Source organism: Lasiodiplodia theobromae (genome assembly GCF_012971845.1).
Source record: "Lasiodiplodia theobromae strain AM2As chromosome Unknown scaffold_18, whole genome shotgun sequence".
In the NCBI taxonomy this organism is placed as follows: domain Eukaryota; kingdom Fungi; phylum Ascomycota; class Dothideomycetes; order Botryosphaeriales; family Botryosphaeriaceae; genus Lasiodiplodia; species Lasiodiplodia theobromae.
In genome coordinates this window covers 434,214-454,377 of record NW_023336388.1, presented here as the reverse complement: position 1 = coordinate 454,377, position 20,164 = coordinate 434,214, and the positions used below count along the sequence as shown (strand labels likewise).

The following is a 20,164-nucleotide window of genomic DNA, read 5'->3' as shown; positions in this document are numbered from 1 at the left end:
CTATGTCCATACCGTTCCCTCGTGATTCCCAAGTCCAAGCACGTGAACTCCAACCCTTAGAAAAGCCGTCATACGTCGTCAAAAAAAAGCCATTACTCGTCCCTTGTCCTGTCCTGAAAACCCAGAGTAACGATCAGCCAATGCACACCAAATGAAACCCACAGTACGGGAAAGGAAATGACTCAAGAAGAAGAAGTCGAAAAAGAGCAAAAGAAAAGAAACCCCCAAACTGGCTTCCCAAACCTCACTGAACCGGTATCTCAGTCCTCACGCCCCCACCAACCTCCTCACCCCCCACTCCCACAACCACGGCCCGGCATCCCACCACCGCCACCCCTCCTCCACCCACGCGCCGGGCAAAAGCACGCGCTCGACCAGCACCGCCGCGCCCTGCGCGACCGCCACGATCCCGCGGCGGGGCCGTAGCGAAAAAAGCAGCTGATCCAGCAGCGGCAGCAGGACGTACGCCCACAGCGTCCGCGGCAGCGAGTACGTGCCCGCTACGCCGGGGACGACATCGGCGGTGGACGAGACGTCCGCGTCGCTGCTGCTTCCGCGCTTGACGGGTTGTTCGGGGGAGGAGGAGCGCTGCTTGCCAGCAGCAGCAGCAGCCTCGTCTGCACGTACTTGCTGCTGCTGCTGCGGCTCCGGCTCCGCTGCCGCCTCCGACGACGAAGACGACGACGATGCCGGCGGAGCAGATGCCACGGGCAGCGCAGAAGCCACAGGCGGCGGCAGCTCCTCGAACCTGACCTTCGCCCGGCCGCCGCCGCCGCCGCCAGCAGCCTTGCGACTGCCGACGTCGCTATCGCTACCGCGGACGACGCTGCTCTCGCTCCCACTCTCATCGCTACTAGCGCGTCGCCGGTGCGATGAGCACGCGTAGCAGCGCGACCGCACTGCCGCTGCCGGGGTCTGGGCAGCCGCCTGAGCGACGTCTCGCTTGGAGCGGCGCAGAGAAGAGCGAGGCGGTGATGACGATGACGAAGCGTTGTCAGCAGCGGCGTCGACGGAGCGGGAGCGGCGCGAGTCCGGGCTGCTGGGGGGCGTGGGCGGTAGGGTTGAGGCGACGAAGCGGGTCACCAGCGGGTTGAGGACGGGGCTGTTGGGTGGGGTTTGCAGGTCTGCGGCGGCGGCAGGAGGGGGGATGGATTGATGTTTGGTGAGCTGGGGGGCGGCGGCGGGGTCAGTGGTGGGAGGAGAAGGAGGTCGAGGTGGAAGAGGAGGAGCAGCAGCGGGGGAAACGGGCTCGTCGTCGGTGTCGACGGGCTGCTGCCGGGGTTGCGGCGAGCGCAGCGGCGGCGGCGGGGAGACGGAAGCGACGAGCTCTGCTGCGGCGGTGGAGAAGGGAGGGGTTGTGGTGAGGGGGAGGAGGTTCCACGAGCAGCGGGTGGGGTGGATGCGGGTTGCTGTCCCCGTTGCCGTGGGCTCAGTGCGGACGGTCAGGTCGATGGCGAGGGGCAGGGAGGGGCGGCCGGGCAGGGCGGCGACGAAGGCGTTGACGAAGGCCTGGATGGCGGCGTGCAGGGGCGACGAGGGAGCGAGGAAGAGGCGGCCGGCAGCGGCCTGCATGAGCTCGTGCGGGTCGTCCAGCGTCGAGACGGCAAAGGCCCTGACGGCGCCGTTCAGCACGATGGCGTGGATCCTGTACGCCTCGCCCTCGATCACCTCGCGCATCACCCACGGCCGCGCGTCCGAGATGTCCAGACGCGCGAGCCGCTCGTACGTCTCGTCCAGACAGCCGTAATCGTCGTCCACGGGCAGCTGCACCACCTCTCCCCCCTCGGGCTCGACCAACTCCCACCGCCTCCTCTCCCTCCTGCCCGCGTGCAGAATCCCATGCACCTCACCCCTCCTCCGCACCACGACGTCCCTCCCGCCCACGACCTCGACACCGCAGTCCAACCCCTCCACCAACCGCCTAAACACTCCGTCGTCCTGGTCCCCCGCAACCACACCAGCCACCGGCCCCTCCGGCGCCAGCACTCCGCACCTAACGCGCGGCCTCTCCCGCTCCGCCTCCCTCCTTAGCGTCTCGCGCAGCAACCCCACAGCCTCACTCACTACAACAGCATCATCGCCGCCGTCGATGCCGTCGGCATCTTCGTCGACGAGCAGCTCGCACGGCACCCACACGCTCGGCCGGACGCGGAGGATGGCGCCGAGGACCTCGTGCTCGTAGAGCGACGCGGAGTCATCGTGGTCATCAGCACTTTCATCCTCCTGCCGTTGCCGGCGCGCGGGGATGCGGAGGCGGAGCGACGACGCGACGGCGGCGGAGAAGCTGGTTGGCGGGGGCAGGATGGAGGAAAGGAGGGACGCGAAACGAGAGGGGGGGAGGGCAGGAGGGGAAGAAGAGGAGCTGTGCGCTACGGCGACCCTGGTGCCGGTGCCGTGGAGGGTGCGGGCGAGGGAGAGGGCGAGGGGGTTGCTGGCGCGGTTGGAGGTGAGGAGGACGGTTGGACGGGGGGTGTTACGGCGGCGGAGGCGGAGGACGCGGCGGGGCTGGAACCGCGGGAGGGCGTTGGAGAGCCGGATGAAGAGCAGGGCGAGCAGCGTGAAGGGCAGCGTGAAGAGCAGCGCGATGCGCACCGCTGCCGTCGAGATACGGGTCAGTGTTGCCTGCGGGGAAGCCGGGCGCAGGCGGCGCCGTGCCGAGGCCGTGGCGGCGCGGCTGTGGTGCGTTATCATGGTCGTTGCGGCCGAGCGCACGGAGTACAGGAGGTCCATTAATCGGAATGCAACCGTCAGGACGGGTGTGTCGTAACGGGAAACGGAAAAGAATGCCATGCAACGAAGTACGAAGGCAGAAGAAGAAGTCAGAAACACGAGCTAACTACTGCAAAAAAGAAAAAGCAAAAACACCAAGAAAAACGAAGAGTTGGGGGCTGTCGTGCGACGCCACTGGCTTGCTGCCCCGCCGCCCTTTTTCAGCTTTTCGAGGCCTCCAGCTGAGCGTGACACAGCATACGTGGAGCGTGTGGAGGGGTCGCTGCATGACCTCACCCCGCATGCGCCGGCAGACCAACCACCATCCCCGCGGCAGATCACCACCCCGGATTGGGCTACAGCTGCACCGCCACCGTGGCCGTCACAAAACATATCCAGCAAGCTACATACACGGTCCGCCCAACCTAATTCAACCACCTGTCCGCCACCCAGCCCAGCGCGTCCCTGAGCCAGCCATCTTTCTCTGCGCTCGCCTTGGCCTCGAAACCATGCTCACCGGGCCTCAGAACGAGCTTGACAGCATCGTCGCATTTCCTGTCGCGGGTCTCGCCACCGGCCAGCTGCTGCTGCCACGTCTTCTCCCACGAGCGGGCGAGACGTTTGCTCCCCTGCACCGGCACCACTGTGTCATCGGTGCCGTGGATGATGCAAAGCGGTGGCAGGCGTGCGCCGCCGGCCCCGCGTCGCCGCAGGTCCTCGAGCACCTCCAGAGGATAGAGTTCTCGCTCGTCGCCCAGCAGCTCGCCCAGCCGCCCGTGCTGGAACAGGGCGAGCGACAGCTCCATCCGTGCTGGCGGTGTGACGCTGCTGAGGACGGCGGCACGGCGCGAGTTGCTGTTCCTGCTGTCGCGGGCGGCCGCGACGTGCTCGTCGATGATGCAGGGGTCGAGGAGGAAGCCGAGTCCCATGATGCCGGCCTTGGAGGCACGGGACCCGCCGGGTTCCCCCACTGCTGGTGCGCACTCCCTCACCGGAAGGGACTTCTGGCTGCTGCGTTGATCAGCGCTTTTGGAGTAAGTGCTGCGTCCCTCGCCGTCGGAGCGGCGGCCGCCGCGCGTGAAGTGGTCGTCGCCGAGGTCGGCCATGGGGAATATGCTTAGGATGGTCTTAATGCGGCTGGGGTGCATGAGCGCGGATTGGATGGCCAGCCAGCCCCCCGCGCTTTCGCCGGTGACCAAGATCTTCCCGAGATCGACGCCGCAGGACGTGTTGAGTGGGTCTCGTAGCACGACGTACGCGTGCAGAGACGTCAAAAGCCATGACCAAAGAGAGGAGATGTCCGAAAGGATGTCTTTCCCACTGGCCTCCGGCAATAGGCGGTAGTCGGGGGAGATGATGATGGCAGAATGGGCGGTGGCGTAGGTCAGAAGGTACGATGGGAACCAGGGAGCGTGGAGACGCGTGCCAGCGACCTGAATAGGAGGTGTGAGAGGGGGCTTATTTGACCAAATGCTGTGCTCCGACTTTTGACGCGATGTCATCCAATGTTCCGGGACAGAGGTCGAAATAAGATGCTAAGAAGGGGTACCCACCAAACCGCCGCCGTGGAACCGGACGATAATCGGCCGGGGACCCTTGCATGCGCTCTTCGGAACAAGCACCGACGTTTGTATAGGATGGCTGTCCACAACTTTGTAAGTGACGTCGAAGATCCGGAACCCTTTGAAGTATGCATCAGTCGAAGGAAAGGTAACAAGAGGCATTGTTGCTTAAGAAATGCATGTAAAAGGAGTGTCGTATATCAAACTCGGGGCATCCAGGCAGGACATTCGATTTAAAGCCATTTTTTGGCTTCGCCCCCGCCGCGTCGGCGGCCCGCGTGTGACTGAGTCATTTTCCCTGTCATCCATCCTTCCCGTCCCCAGCCGACGCGCATTGTTTGCTATCTATTCCCTTGTCCCAATTCCGTCCTGTGCGTCAGATCACAAATGACCTTCCCGTCTTCACGTCCCATTGCACAAAAACGGTAATCGCGTTCCGAGAAATCGTTCCATTTTAGCTCGGTGGTGGTGTTGCCTCCCCCGTCGAATCATTTATGATCCTCGTCTATTGCGTACATTTTGGACGGCAGCAAGGAATTCATGGCCTGACTCTTCACCGGCACCGGACGGGACTGACTTGTTCAACTCCGAGCCCGGAGCTACCCTGCTCCTGCAATGCTGTGGATTATGCCCATACTATACTTTTGCAATCGAATTTCTCTACCCATGTAAACTCCCCAAAATGTCACAAGTGGAATCGCTAACCCACTACACCACGCCTTCAGTACAGGCACTCTCGAGGACAAAAGAGGTACTGGAATGAACGCAACTAGCGATCATTCAGGCGTAGTCAGTCAATAAACCATGTCGGGAACGCATTTTCATGACAAAAACCCTATGTGCGCCAAAGAAATGCCCCTCTCAAATGTACTCCCTCCCCATCCTCCACAAAACCCTCTCCAGCCTGTACTCATCATCCTCGCAGTTCTCCTCCGCAACGCGGAGATCCCCAAACGTCGACTCCACGCTAGCCTCAGCATCACTCAGCACGCGGCACAGGTTGCGCTCGATGTACTCGTTGTGCTGGCCGACAGCGTCCAGACGCTTCTGCGCCGCGCCGATGCAGCGCGCCATCTCTTCCAGACAGAGGCGGGCGGCAGCGCTGTCGTAGGTGCAAGCGCGGCGGTGGTCGTCGCGGACGTTGAGGCGGCTGGCGGCGTTGATGTGCCGCTGGGCGACGCGCAGGTAGTGCAGCGCCGACGAGAGCTTGTCGCGGGCCCAGGGGTCGGGAGGCGGGCGGATGGCGGGGATGGAGTCGGCCCAGTCGGCGATGGCGAAGTCTCTGGTAGCGGCGGCCCAGTCGACCATGGCTAGGTGTCTATCGGCGGCTGCGGCGGCGGCGGCGAAGGAGCTAGGGAAGGAGGGGGAGGAGGGCATGGTGGTTGTGGTTGGTGGTGGTGGTCGTGTGGTGTGGTGGAGCTTTGGAGAGAGGTTTTTTTTGAGAGGATCTGCTTGGGTTTTGGGGTCAGTGGTCGCTCGGGGGCTTGGGATGGCGCTGGCTTACAGCGTGTCCGAAAGCCGTTGTTGTCGGGTGCTGGAGGTGCGAATGGCGTTGAACTGCTGGTGGAGAATATATAGGACCATTCTAAGCTAAGCCTCTTTTGGACGAGATGTGAATGGCTTAACACTTCAGCTGCCTTGTTCGGTGATTGTAAAATTTGATGGAGTTGGGTTATCCCCTCTGGCTGTTCTCCAGCGTACCCGCCAATCACCCAATGGACCCAGCTGCTTAACACCACATTTCCCGCCAAACCACATGGCAATAACATGGTAGACCATTCTGCAAGAATTTCTTTTAGATTGACCGTATTTGCAAACACCAAGCGCAAGTCTGACCTACCTGCTGAACTGCGATGTCGAATATGTATACTACACATCCGTTCTGAAGCTTGATTTCTAAAGCGACCAAGTAAATATATATGCTTAACTCTAAGCAAAACAGCAAGGCTTTAGCAGTATAACATCTGGCTTTCCACGTCATTGTCTATACCGCAAAGGCAAGAAGGATACATCCGTAGGGAGCTGGAGCAATCATCCGGATGGAGATGTCATTATTATTTTTAGACATTAGCGTCCATACGAACGCTTCAAGTCTCTTCAAGCGTCAACGGAGATAATAAGGGTATAAAGGTGATAATATGCAAGGACCAGAGGATTAATGTAGTTGGTGTCCAATTTATAATCGACATAATACAGAGCAATTAGCGAAAACCAACAAAAACAGGAAAAGACCTTTTTACTTATGCAATCGCTCCAAAAATAGTCCGCCTGCAATAAAGTGACTACTACATTTCTAAACTTACGATACGCTTATATGTCATGAAATTACCGAGGACTTGCAACTCAGCCTCTTTGGCCACTGGGAAAATCCAGATTTAACAGCGAGAAGAACCTTAGTGGATATTTCTGTTCAAGGCCCGGGGGACTTGTGAGGCTGCCGCCATTACGGAAATCTACAACATGCCGTTGACCACCACGTGGAAAGTAAGAAGACAGATTTTGCTGCGGAAACATAAGAAAAACGGCGGGTCAATAACAACATGGAAAGGTCAGCAAGATAGATTCCGACTCGCAGATTGAGGTTCACCCAGACTTTAATCGTAAGATGAGAACCCTACTCTACCCAAAACTCCGGAAAGAAAGCTACGCAAAGCCTGGGATCACGCAGAACATGACAGCAGCACAAACAGTATCGCTGGTTCGAATTGCGGGGAGACATTCGGCTTCATCGGCGAGATGACTGGCCGATGGACCCGATGTCGGGATCGGGATTATATTCCCCTTGTGGACCTGAACGCTCGGACTGACTTGCCTTGCCTCATAAGCCCTCAACATCGATTCATAGACGTCGGGATTCCCAAATTCCTTTGTAATAAGATTGGGCCTGGACCGCAATGGCTTGCCTGAAATTCTTCCTCAAAACAGAACCAAGCATATGCTGTACGCGTGTTGGTGAACGCGGCGTACTTCTTTACTGACCGTCATGCAGCTACGGCGATCACAGAGAACTACAATTTTCAAAGCAGCTCTACAACGGACTAGAGGGGAAGGGTCTAAGGTACACTTCTGACTTATTCTCTCTAATCATGAGACGGACGAGGATTGCAAGGCATGGCATACACAACCCAACTTGAGCATCATGACAAAGACAAACAGCTGTCACTGCGGTTGCTTGACGGCCGCCGGACTCCCACACCAGTGAGCAGTCACTTCAGGTCTTTCTGCCAACCCCATCTACAAGCCTGACAAGGAAGGACGGCTGCCCAAAGCTGCAAGATTGTCGCTCCAAGTAGACATAACCAATAAATCACCATAGAGATACTATCATCACAGGCCGGGGCAACGGCCTTGAGCCTCTCAACCCGCCCCCAGGCATCCTCACAAGCTATGCTCATCCGCATCGAGACAATTTACGCGTGCAAGTTCTCTCAATGGACGTTGTGCGCACGGCCCACCAGGCCACGACTTCCTCTCACCTCCAAATCATCGAGACCACTCGGAGACTGCGACCTTCCATCATCGCACCCCACCATTTCTTGTTGAAGCAAGTGCTGCCTTAGTGTGTGTGGGGCTTGTGGCCGCGAGAGAGGGGAGTGCGTACGCAGAGTCGTCCGGCGTGCACTCCTGACTCAAGAAGTCCGATTCTCGAATATCGCCTATCAGCTAACTAAACTTTGTTTCAACGCCAAGTTCTTGTCCATTTGTCAGCTGCACACGAATCGTTATAGCTCAATAGCCTTACCGCGGGCACCATCGTATTCGCATTCGAGCCTCTCGGAAAGCCAGTGGTGATTCGTCGGTGCGCAGGTCATAAGAGGAGACAACGCTTTCGCTGGTCACACCTACCTGGAGCCGCGCGGGTCCACAAGGAGTCGGAGAAAACAGAGAGGGTTCAGAGAACAAAGTAGGCGATGGTTTGTTCAACTGGTACTGGCTGACAAGGACAAAGGAATCCATGGAGTCAGTAAGTTCGACCCACCTCCGGGAATGCACACACAGGATGTCAGCCCACAAACGGCACGTCGCGCTTGTAATCCAAGCAGACTCTAGCACTAAAAGGTACAAGGCCGCCAGCGCTTTCCAGGAATCGCGGACAAAGACGGAAAAGATATTGGGGAGGAAGTTTCCGAGACAGAGGCGCAGCAACGACAGTGTGCAGCAGTAGTATGTCAGATGTCGCAAGGGCCGCAATCGTCAGGAGTGGTAGCAACAGGAGCGTTGTTTCAACTTGAAAAGTTTCTCGGCAAAGGTCCAGCGTTCGGGCGCAGTGTGCGGTGCGTGTGGGTGTTGTTGGGGCGGCGGCGGCGGCGGCGGCGACGACGGCTACGACTGCAACGACTGCAGCATGAGGGAGGACCTTCCCTTGCTGATGAGTAGCATGTACGGCGAGATGGGTGTCTGTCAATGGGTTCGTAGAGCGAGTAGGGCGGAGCGCGACCGGTTGTTACAACGAAGAACAGTCTGGGCGGAAGACAGCATGGAGGACGGCGACGGCGGCGGGCACCGAGCAGCAAAAGGGACGCGTGTAGTGGCAAGAAACACGCTGATCAGGTACGTTAGCATGGCTCAACTTCGCCAGGCTGACGCGAGTGCCGATGCGCACGTTCTTGCGTCAAAGATGTATCAGTGTTGGTGGCGAGTCTCCACTCATTCCCCGCAGTGGCGAATATCGCGCGCTGGGCGAACACCGACCGACGAAGTGACCCGATCGGCCGCAATGACGGTGCCGTCACGCGAACCGTTGAGCCTGCTGCCGATCACGATGCAGGACAGCCTGGTGTTGCTTCCTCTTCCGCCGCCAGACAGATCCGCTTCAGTGACAGCGCGGACGCTCACGCGGAAGGCCGCATGTCATGCGCCGCTGCAAGTCTCCGCCAGAGCCTCAAGCAGAAGACCGGACAAGCGGTCAGCCATGGAAGCGGGTAGCAGCCGCGCCTTCCAGAAGCGCGGGCGGGCCACGAACAAAGCAGAAGGAGAGGCGCGGCCAGCCGCACGCACGCGTTCGGCCGGCCATCACAAACACCACACGCCTACCCAAACAAGCACCCACGCGACAGCCCCACCCATCACCCGCACAACCACGGGCAGCAGCTGCCAACAACCAACGCCGGGGGCTTGGCGCGCCTACAAATAGCCCTCGACCAGCGGCCCCAACTCCTCTTTTTTCTTCTTCAGCTCTCTTTGCCTTTTGGCTTAGATCAAGTGAAGTAGCTGTTCTTTTTAGTTTAATCTCTAGAACGTCCCTACGCGGGATTTGCTCTTTTGATTAAACTAGTTTTTGGCACCTGGTCTCGTGGCGCTCTGAGCTCCGCTCATCGTCATAGACCACAGTGTCGCCTCTATTGCACTGCCTGAGGCTGACGCGAATGGTCTTTCTTTTTCGTTGAGCGATCTGCCTTGAGCAGGTCCTTGAGGAAGAAGAAGAAAAAAAAAGAGAAGAGGAAGTGACAGCAACGGAGCAGAGCCGACTGACAACGCGGGCAGCTAGAGACAAAGAGGCGCTCGCTGCGCCCGTCTGCCGCGTTTGTCTGGCCTGCGCCCAGCCTCTGGTAGCGCCGCAGGATCGACGAGCATCGCGATGCTCTGTTTCTGGTGTTGCGACTGAGCACCGCGTCCTCTCAGCGAAGCCGCCATTACGACGGCAAGGTCTTGCGAAGTGCTCATCCTCGGCGCACGCCTTACCGTAGCTCGCTCTCCAGCGCCTCCGAAATCTTAGTTCAAGTCCGCCTTGACGCGGCTCGGCTCGCGTCCCGCCCTAACCGCGCCGCGCGTCTTCATCAGCATGGTGTTGATGAGCCGCGAGCACGTCCCCCGTCAGCCTGCGGCCGCAACCCGCGGCTCAACCATGCGCAGAAACAGCCTCGGGAAAGACGCGAAAGACGCCAGGACGGCCGCTCATCAACAACCGGTGATCACGGGACGAAGATCACTGCCACTGCTGCAGCGCGTCACTGACCATCCGCTGCGACGTTCCTTGCCTGATGACGCCCGGCGGTCGTCGACAGACAGACAGCGCGGACGCTCTCACTCTTTTTCCGCGAGCCGGCATCCTACCGCCGCATTCGCGCAACCCTTACCGCATTGAGAAGATCCTCGGTTTTGCCTCGTGTCCGCGTCGGCCCTGCTCTGGCCAGAGCGAAGTACTAGTGCTTGCTTCAGCCACGCGTCGGGGAGGCGGCCGTCTTCACCAGACCAGTAAGTGATGAGAGCCTGCCTGCGCCGCCACATCTGACGATCGGTTGGGAGATCAGCGATCTCACAGCGAGCCTCCCCCCCTTTAGCGACGTTTTTTTCTAACCGAATTCCCACAAATGCAATACGCGGGCGGCCCACGGACATACGCCGGTTCGGAAGAGAGCGAAAGATGGAGCAGTGCATGCATATCATGCGTCCCAATGCCTGCATGTGGGGAGGAGGAGCAAGTGTCAGCACGCGGTACAACAATGTGGCGGTGGGGTGCTTGCTTGCTTCTTCGCCGGACTTGCCGCCCCGCTTCAGCTTAGCTGTACTCCACTGTTTGCCGGCGGGCCTACTGCCGCACCATGGGACTGTCCACGAATGAGAGGACGTATTTGGGGAAATAGCTGCGGAGACGAGGGGGCTTTCATGCAGGGGACATCACAGCAGAAGAGGCGCTCACGCGCTCAGGAGAGTCCCGAGCACCGCCCGTCTCCACCACGGACTGGGATGAGGGTTTGAGGGAGATACGGTGGCGATGCAGGGAAGGCGAGGAATGAAGGGGGAGGAAGGAGGAGAGTAAATGTGGGTAGGAAGTGGCGAGGCAGGCTGACTGTCCCAATGAGAGTGGATGAGGAGGAAGGAATGAAGCGGCCAACCAATGCCATCTCGTAGGAGAGATGTGAGGCGAAGAAAGGCCTATCATCTCCAGTAAATTGATGAAAGGACGTGAAGGGTGAGTGTGGCAAGGCAGGGACCGGTGGCGCTTCGCACCGCCATTGTCTCCACACGACCACCCCGCCCGGAAATAACAAGCAGCCTCTAATAACGGGCTGCACTGGCCAGGGAATAAGGGAGTGCGCAACGCAAGGGCGTAGAAGAAGACATCAGGACGACTCATTCCCTCGTTCGAAGTTGCGGTCTTGCTTCCGAAAGTGGCGAGGTCCCGCAATCCCCCAGTTCTAGATTTGGGGCGTCGGTTGATCAAAAAAGCAGATCAGCATGTGCGTGTGTTTTCTGTTTGCACGTCAGATAAGCGGTTCTCATTTACCTAGGATGCCGCAGCTAGCGCGAGTCGTGCTCTGTGTCGGAAGTTGCGGTTATCTTACCGCTTCAGGGTTGCTGTGCAGCTTTCCCGCACGCTTTCGGCAAGGGGTAGGCTTTTTTGCGGCGGGTGCGCAAAATGCCTGTTGGGACATGGATGGACTTCTGGACCTGCGAGGGAAAAATGCGATGAGCGGGGGCAAACGCCCTCGTAAAAGGGGCGAGAAGCTGTGGAACCATGCCCTTTTGACGTCACGAGAGCCTATCTCCACGCTGATCACCATCCCGCCCTAAGCCCTACAGCCCTATGGAGGCGGATTGTCGCGTGGCAAAGGACGGACGACGAGGCGAATCGGTGTTTTTGACACTCTTTACTTTTCTGACACGGGCTGTCGTAGAGCTGGGCCTTGGCGGGGCGTTGTGTGGGGAAAAAGAATGCAGCTTGACCGCAAGCGTACCAGGCCGACGAGCATGCATGCATTCGGCCTGTGACGATCTGTGTAACGCGCTGGGGGGCAAATCGAGGAATCGCCACGATCTTGATCGATTCATTTGCGACGTCTGAAGTTGCGAGCAAAGCGGGACGGCACAGGCGAGCAAACAATGAGGGGGGAGGGTAGGTGGGTTGGAAAGTGGGTAGGGTCCTGTTCGTGGTCCCATCCAACGTAATTGATCCTTGCCGGCGTGGGGATCAGGGAAACGAGAGCCTGGCCTATTTTGCAAGAGCAGAGGCCGCGCGACGTCATGGGTCTCCAGCACGGCGACTCAGCAGCTGCCATGTTCCCACCAGGCCGATTCATGCGCGACGTTCGACCTTTGACGCCGCTGCCCCGTGGCCGCGCGAGAGTGATGAAAGGGAGCAAATAACTGTTTGATTGCCGCTGCAGGGACTTCGCGCTTTGGCAGGAGAGGTACGCAACGAGCGCAACTGGCATCGCGGGATGACGTCACTTTCCGTGATGATCGTGTGCGGGCTCGTGGCGAACACAGGGAGAACCGCTGCTCGCATACATGGTTTGGAACCAGCCGGCAGCGCATGGCTGTGCTGTGTGCCTGTGGCTGCAGGCGACTCGCCACATCTGTTTAACGGTGACTGGCTGCCTAGCTGATACATATCGTACATGTCGGAGGCGAATACGCCAGGGATCCGCACGCTGCTTTCCCGACGAGTCGCCGACCGACTGTGTGTCAGCGAGAATGGCAGATTCGAATCATGTCGCGACGTCCGAACGTGAGCTGCTGCTGGCCTCGTTCGTGTTCTCGTGCATCAGGTCGCACGACTGCTCGGGTCATGAGCCGAGATGCGTTGGCGTGTTGCTGACGGCTCGCCGCGATATGGCTACGGGACTGAATCAGAGCGGCTATGCTCGTGACTTATGCAATTCTCAGCATCCCGCAATCAGCCCTGTAGACCCCGGCCGTGAGTCAGGGTCCTCGCCGAACACGCCATATTCCAGCCGTCCAAGCTTCGTCTCCAACCGTCATGTCTAATGGCCGTGTCATGAAAAGGAAGAAGCGGCATGGCCGGCGAAAGGTCGGAGGGGCCCCGCATAAACGTCGGTTGCCCCTTCAGGGCGCCGCATTTTGCTGCAACCCAATTTTTCGTTCACAAGTTGCGACGTTCGAAGTTGCTCGCCAAACGGCACGCCTCGCTGGGTCCCCTGCAGCACCGCTCTATCCTCGAACGTCGGCCAAATTCGTTCAGTATCTGCGCTTAACGCGCTTAACAAGCATCTTCTCCCCCAAACCTCTCCTGGCACTGTCAGCACTCCTGAGCCCTCCGACCGCATGAGGGGTGTGCTGTTTGCGAAGCGTGCAACTCGTGGTTGTTGATGAGAATGCGCGACAGGGGGCGTCTAAGCTGGATGACTGCGCCTCCGTTGGCTGCCGGATTTCCGGTTCTACTGCCCCTTCTTCGCCAGGAGGATTTGTAGTCGTGTTGCGATATTCGGGGGGGTTTGATTAATCACCCGACCCGAATCCCCCGATTCCCTAGTCAGCTGCAATCGCAATGGTTACGCTCGCTAGAGGAATGCATGTAGGCCCCTTGGTCCTGCTGGACTATAGCCTAATTGCGTTTTCTGCCCCTTCACCTTTTTCTTTCTTTTCCTCAGGTGCGTTTATGAACCAGCACAAGTACGCGCGTTTCTGTATGCAAGCTCAGTATGGTGCCAGCGATTCTGAGGAGACTACTTGCAACACTGCGACACTCTTACTTGTCTCATTCCGCACCAAGGAGTTGTACCTTGCCTCTAGTGAACGGAAGCTTTAGTACTCACAAAGAATGTTGCAATAAGCGCAAGCACTTGCCAGCTCTAGCCATGTTTGGTGAGAGGGTGCTCCGTACAAGACCACCTAGCCTTCTCCCGTTAATCACCCACCAACTCTAAATATGCCATGCGATAAAAGCTGCGCTAGCGGGCTGCGTCATAGTTGCAGTGATCAAGATATACATGCATTTTCTCGTGAGGAAAAAAAGAAGAAAATGAATCACTACCCCTTTTCGCCTACTGAAGTCATTCCTCAGAAGTGGCCAAGCTCATTAGCGCGCAGGGCGAACCAAAAGCGCTGTCGCCTCAACAAAGGTCAGCCATCCAGCGGGTGAGTCATGATCCAACAGACGATGGCACGAGTCCAACATGCATAAAAAATTGGCGTCGTGTTACGAAGAAACAAGGGACGAAATCCATCAACCCCCGAATTAGCAACAACACTCGTGACCCTTCCACCCCCACAGCCATCCCGCCGCCGGAAAAACAATGCGAGCGCAACTTCGAACGTCGCAATTGTTCGGGCGACCGTCGCGCATCTTCTGGTGCTTTGTCGGCCGACCAACGGAGATTTCGGGATTGCCTCGGTGTGTTGCGTGGTGTGATGAGAGCGGAAGCCGGTATACATAACCTCATGTGATGAGCAAGAAGAAAAAACGACCGGGGTAAACGAGTGTGCATTGAAAAGGAGTGGCTAGATAAGCTACTTGGCGGAAGTTCCAATGCATCCCAAGGTCGAACGTCGCAAGTGCTTTTGCCGGCGGTAGACGGGCGTTGGGCGATGCGATGGTCGGCAATTGTCGGGCAGGCCAGGAAAATGGAGGTGTAAGGCGGCTGTCGGCGCATTTGTTGACTCGGGGCTGCATACGTCGGCTAAATTCCTGAGGCTGACCGCAGTTACATCGAGAGTCTTGCCGATGCGAATCATAAGTGGTCAAGTATACCTTGTTGTTGTTTTCTTTTTCCCTGAGGCCTCTGCTCCCATGGCATAGCTCCGAAAATGGTAATGTCAAGCGATAAACAAAGAGCGGGAGACGGTGCGGGGGTAGATCAGAAAAAAAGTTGAATTTGTGGGGAAGGAGATCAGTTCCGCTGCATGTCCAACGTCGAACGTCGCAAATCCAGTATGCGTTTACAGTTCAGAAAATTCACGACTTACGGACAAAAGGCGTGAAATTCCGCGTCTTCTCCGAGCATGGTCCGGTGGTGTTGAGATGAACTTCATGTCAGTCTGTTCATTCCAAACGAACTATCATCCCAACCATATTAAGACTAGTTGTGCATTTCAAGTAATCAATGCTTTTGTTACAGAGGTTCGCTGGCAAAGCTGAGCTGTTATGTCGGATTCCTCAGCAGACTCTTATTTATTTTCTCGCCCTCCATTACTCTTCTTTTTTTTTCCTTCCCGATCAATTCGCCCCCCAGAACCCCCATCTAATAGTTATTACCAGTAGCAACGCCCCAGAAATACGCCACCCAAGCGCCCACAATCAAGAACATCAAAAAGACAAAGAAACCCATACTAATCCTCCTGTTCCTCGCGCCCTCCTCACCGCTGTCAAACTCGTCGCGGCGGCGGTTGATGACTTCGCCATTGGCCAAGCGCTGCTTCTTAGTCCACTGCAGTCTGCCCAGATCGACGTTGAAGAAGCCGTAGGTGAACAGCGACGCCGCCACAACCACAGATCCGGCAGCGAGAACGACGTAGATGATGACGACGTTGTCGTAGCTGTCGTTGTCGCGGTCCTGGATGACACCAGCAACGATACGCACGATGATGTTCATGCTGTTGTTGACGGCGATCTTGACGGCGTAGCCGGCGCCGAAGACCTCCTGGTACCACATGGAGGTGCGGATGCCGTCGATGATGACGGTTGGACCGAAAAGGAAGGCGACAGCGTAGATACCAAACGACGCGGCGGTGCCACCGATCGACGGGCCCCAGGCCGCAAGACACATGGACAGCAGCATCCCCAGGCCGCAGATGAGCATCAGCGTCAGGCGGTTGCCGAGCAGGTCGACGAAGATGCCGATGAACGGGACGAGGAAGAAGCCGAGGTATTGGCTCATGGCGCTGTACCAACCAGCAGTGACGGCGTCGATGTTGAAGCGCTGCTCAGCGAGCTCGGTGGCGTTGGAGGAGTACACGACGGCGGTGCTGGTCTGGAAGAGCGAGAAGAAGATGATGCCCCAGAAGGGCCACGGCAGGCGCAGCATCTTGCCGACCTCGAACTTCTTGTTCTTCTCCGTCAGCGCCTCGCCCGTCGCCGGGTCCGCCTTGCCCGCGAAGCGCCGCTCGCACCAGCGCGTGAAGAACCAGAAGACCAGCGTGGCGGCGTTGGTGAACAGGTTCATGAAGACGGCCGTCCAGTACACCCAGCTGAAGTCGCCCGTCTTCTTCGCGATGACGTTGGCCGTCGCCTTGCCCACGAAGGACCCGATCTTTCCGATTCCCAGCTCGAAGCCGAGCGTCGACGCGAAGCCGTTGGACGGCGCGAACCAGGAGCTGAAGACTTTGTACTGCGCGACCTGCGTGGCGATGTCGCCGAACGACTGCACCACGACGCCGAAGATCATGAACTTGTAGTTGCGGACCGTCGTGGCTGCTGCGATGAGAATGGCTCCGACGCTGTAAATGGCATTGCCCCAGAGCATGGCACCTGTTTTGGGTCAGTAAACCCCGTCAAGCATCTCCGTGGAGTTGAGCGCAAAACTGACCAGCACCACCAATCCGATCCGTCACCAACCCGCTCACCAGGATCAACGCCGTCACCATGAAGTCCTCGCTAGCCTCCAGCACCGCGTACTGCGCATTGTTGATGTGCAGTTTCTGCAATTCCATCAGTCAGCCCACAGCCCGCTCTTCTCACGCAAAATCCGAGAGCAGCATCGCCCCGTACCTTCTTCAGCGTACTCTTCATCGCGCCCGTCACGCCGCTGCTCCAATGCGAGCCGAACCCAATCGCCGTCACGAGCAGGACCGAGATGATCTTCATGCGCAGCGGGACATGCGTGCTTCGGCCACCCGCCGTCCGCACCGACGCCGCATCGCCTCCGCTGCTGCCATCGTTCACCGCAGCCACGCCGACCACGTCCCCGGTCTTCTCCTCCACGGCGGCATTGCGCTCTGTCGGAGAACTGCTGGCGTTCATGGCGTCTTCTTCTTCCACCTGCTGGGCGGCGCGAGGAACAGGAGGGGGATTGGAATAGGAAAGGGAAAAGGTATAGTGATCAGATTAGATGAGTGGGGGATTGGCTTTTAAAGCCTTTTACCCACCGACGGGACGTCCCATCAACACCGTCCCCACCCATTCCCTCGCGTGGAGTCGGTTCAGCTCGGTTTACACCCGAAGCTACGGTGACAACCACTAATAACCCACTCATCGTTGGCCGGACCAGGAGCGGGTCATGACCAGGATTCATCAGACGCTGCATCTCCACACGAAGTCTCCAGGCCCCCAGAAGCCGCTGAAGTGGAGAAGATACCATCAATCCGACTTTAAAGGCATCTCTCCCGCCATCCTGGCGCTTTTCCTGCATGCTTTTACACCGTATGCACGAGTCAAACTCTGACGACGGGCATAGCTTGGCAACGGCGGAGATACCCATTTGCAGCTAAATGCATATTTTTACAACTAGCGACGGAGATGTGCGTCCGCTTGCGCACGTTTTGTTGACGCACCGAAAATCTTATCAGATCCACTCTCAGCCCACGTGTGCTCCGCAGGCAAAGGGAGAAAAAGGTACTCTCCGTCCCGCGAGGAAAGTGGCTTTAGGGAGATCGGCCCGGGGATGTGCTTGGAATGCCTTGGCTCGGGCGATATCGGCTCGGCTATTGTCGTGGTCGGGCTCGGAGTTGTGCCATTTCCTCGGAGACGATTCCGGGAGTGGTGTTGTAGACTCTGTATATCGAAGTGCAACTTATATGCTTCTCAGAAGGGCAGTGCGGAAGGCATATGATGGACTCCGAACGGTTGAGCAGGAGTCACGGCCAGGGCCCCATGAGATCAAACTTCTTCGTTGCACCGTGAGCAAAGAACGTACGTGCGCATGTACATACACAGCGGCTCGTAGGGCTGAGGCGGCTCTGACTTTGCGCTTTAGCCGATGGATGATCAGCACCACGATCCCAGCAGATAGAAGTGGTGCGAGGGAAGGGCCGTCTGGAAAACCAGCAGGACGGGTCGACGAGAAAACGGCCGCGCAGACATCGACCAAAATGAAGTCTGGGCCGCTTAACCGACAGCCAAGCAGTGCTTCAGACGTTCGACGTTGGACTAAAAATTTGCAGACGCGTTGGAAAGGGTCGGAGACCGAGACTTGAAGGCCGAGCGGTTCGAAGGGGAACTTGTTTCACCTACGAGTAAGAAGAGAAAGCGCGGGAAAGATGGACGGTCGGTCTAGCGTCGTGGCAGACGTCAAAACACTGACATTTTTTCCTTGGCCTCACGATGCCCATCCACGGTACGAAATCTGCGTCCAGAGAGCTTCCAGAAACCCGCCAGTTGTAGTTTCAGAGCAACTTCAAAACTCGGGAGGTCCGAGCTGGTTGCTCTAATCGCCGAGGCGAACGCGCGGACAGCTTACCCAACATTTTCGGTCGTCGTTGCTGTTGCGGCAGCTCCCATCTCTCGGCCGGGGCCACCCCAATCGTCGTGGCAAACAAACCATGGAACGCACCCGGCACAAGCAACGCCTCCACGCCTCCCAAGAAACTCTAGACCCGGCACGACGAGCAGCCAAGCAACCGTCCAGACGTTCGAAGTTGAAGAATTAAAGTCTCTGGGCGCGACGCGCCGCGCAAGGAAGGGCTGGAACAACTCTGCTGCTGCTCCCATCCTCGGGTGCGCGAGAGTATGATCCCTTGCCTTTTGTCCCGCTTGCCTGCTACTACTACTCTTGAGGCAACGGGTTGCCTCACACCGAGGGCATTTGCCTGCTTCTAGCCGTCCGTTTGCCCTGTTTTTTGCATTTGCCTACTTTTTGCCTTACATATGCTATGTTCTACCTTGCGTCCTGTCGTCGGGTATTTCGCTTCCTTCCTACTCCTGTACGTCAGCCCACCAATCCAACCAACGGCAACCGGCCGGCGTCTTGGCCTCGGCGACAAGAAAAAAAAAACGCGACGTTAGGTAGGTAAGGTACCGTGACTTGCCTTGCTTTGCCTTGCCTCTCTCTAGGTTGTGCGCCCGCGCGCCCCCCGCGACGGCGGCCGCGGCCGACGGCCGGCCGCCGGCGAAGAAAAAAGGGACCAGACGGGCGACGTAAGAAGAGGAGTGCTTGCAACTTCGAACGTCGTGCGGCATCCGCGGCTCGCGAAAGAAATCCGGCGGGCCGCGCGCGGTGAGCGCGGCCAGCGAGCGAAATGGGGTGTCCTGTGAGGGAGAGAGCGCTGTGGCCGTTGGTTGGCTGGTCCACCACACGCCGCCTGCGCCGCCCACCCGTCCCGTCGGAATTCTTGCTAACCACTACTGAATGCTGCTGTTGCCGCCACCACCACTGCTGCCCGCGCCGCGCCGCGCCACAGGGGAGAGAGAGAGAGAAGAGAAGGCAGCAGCGGCGTTGCTTGTGAGACTCGGCTGGCTGGCTTGGTTCTTCCGGCCATCAGACCACTATTGTGATGGCCCTGCGGTGACGCGGCTTTTTCTTTGTTTTACGGACGAGAGGCAGAAAAGTCCCCGTCGTGCTGTGACAAGGGCCCGGCTTTCTTGTGCAACCGTTGTTGACCTGACACCACCCCCGCTTCCTGATATGCAGCTATCAGTCCTATTTAGACGTTCGAAGTTGCGGGCGCTGTGTGCGGCCAAGACAGAGAGCGTGCAGGCGGGCCGGCCAATCAATAGCTATCTGGTGCGATGCTGGCGGGTTTGGTGTTACTGCAACGAGCACCGGTTTTCTCGCACCTCGACGTGCATTGGATGATTCAGCCCATGGTGTCGCGATATCACAAGTGTGTGATGGCTTGGCCCGACTGGATTCGCTCGCTAGGTCGTGCATGGCTGGCTCCTAGCCCTTGCCAAACCGAGTAGAGTGCCAGGCTACTGTCGATGCAATTGCCTTTGCGTAACTAGGACAAAGGCGTAGACGTTCGACCTTCATGCAGCCTGCTCGAACAAGAGGCTCCCCTTTGGTGTTGTTTATCGTCACCTGCAGCTGATGGCTTTTCCGGCATGGCGCCCCCCCCAAGCAGCTACTGCCGGTACAGGCTACGGCACAGCCTAGATGACAGAGAAGACTCACCATTTTTTATTCTCGCACGCGCCCTAGCCGTCGAGGCTTGACTTGGCCTTTCTCATCAGCGATCCGGAGGCCGCGGGGTGAAAGGAGAGCAGCCGCCTCATCCGCCGCCAGCCATGAGAAGCCAAGTCGCACGTACACCAACAAGGTGCAGCACAGCACCGC

The 20,164-nt window shown here is 58.2% G+C and overlaps 4 protein-coding genes across 4 annotated transcripts; all 4 read right to left on the bottom strand.

Annotated features, from left to right (window-relative positions):
• Positions 1–267: 267 nt before the first annotated feature.
• Positions 268–2,790, bottom strand: LTHEOB_6356 (uncharacterized protein; the record flags this gene model as incomplete). The annotated part of the gene is made up of 1 exon (XM_035515603.1): positions 268–2,790. The coding sequence occupies one exon, from the start codon at positions 2,788–2,790 to the stop codon at positions 268–270; it is 2,523 nt and encodes an 840-aa protein (XP_035372939.1).
• A 344-nt stretch (positions 2,791–3,134) lies between these two features.
• LTHEOB_6355 (Alpha beta-hydrolase) lies at positions 3,135–4,211 on the bottom strand (the record flags this gene model as incomplete). The annotated part of the gene is made up of 1 exon (XM_035515602.1): positions 3,135–4,211. The coding sequence occupies one exon, from the start codon at positions 4,209–4,211 to the stop codon at positions 3,135–3,137; it is 1,077 nt and encodes a 358-aa protein (XP_035372938.1).
• A 921-nt stretch (positions 4,212–5,132) lies between these two features.
• On the bottom strand, positions 5,133–5,648 carry LTHEOB_6354 (DNA repair protein Rad50; the record flags this gene model as incomplete). The annotated part of the gene is made up of 1 exon (XM_035515601.1): positions 5,133–5,648. One exon carries the CDS (start codon positions 5,646–5,648, stop codon positions 5,133–5,135), a length of 516 nt encoding a protein of 171 aa, XP_035372937.1.
• A 9,548-nt stretch (positions 5,649–15,196) lies between these two features.
• LTHEOB_6353 (MFS transporter) lies at positions 15,197–16,914 on the bottom strand (the record flags this gene model as incomplete). The annotated part of the gene is made up of 3 exons (XM_035515600.1): positions 15,197–16,422; positions 16,481–16,592; positions 16,663–16,914. 3 exons carry the CDS (start codon positions 16,912–16,914, stop codon positions 15,197–15,199), a joined length of 1,590 nt encoding a protein of 529 aa, XP_035372936.1.
• Positions 16,915–20,164: the final 3,250 nt, after the last annotated feature.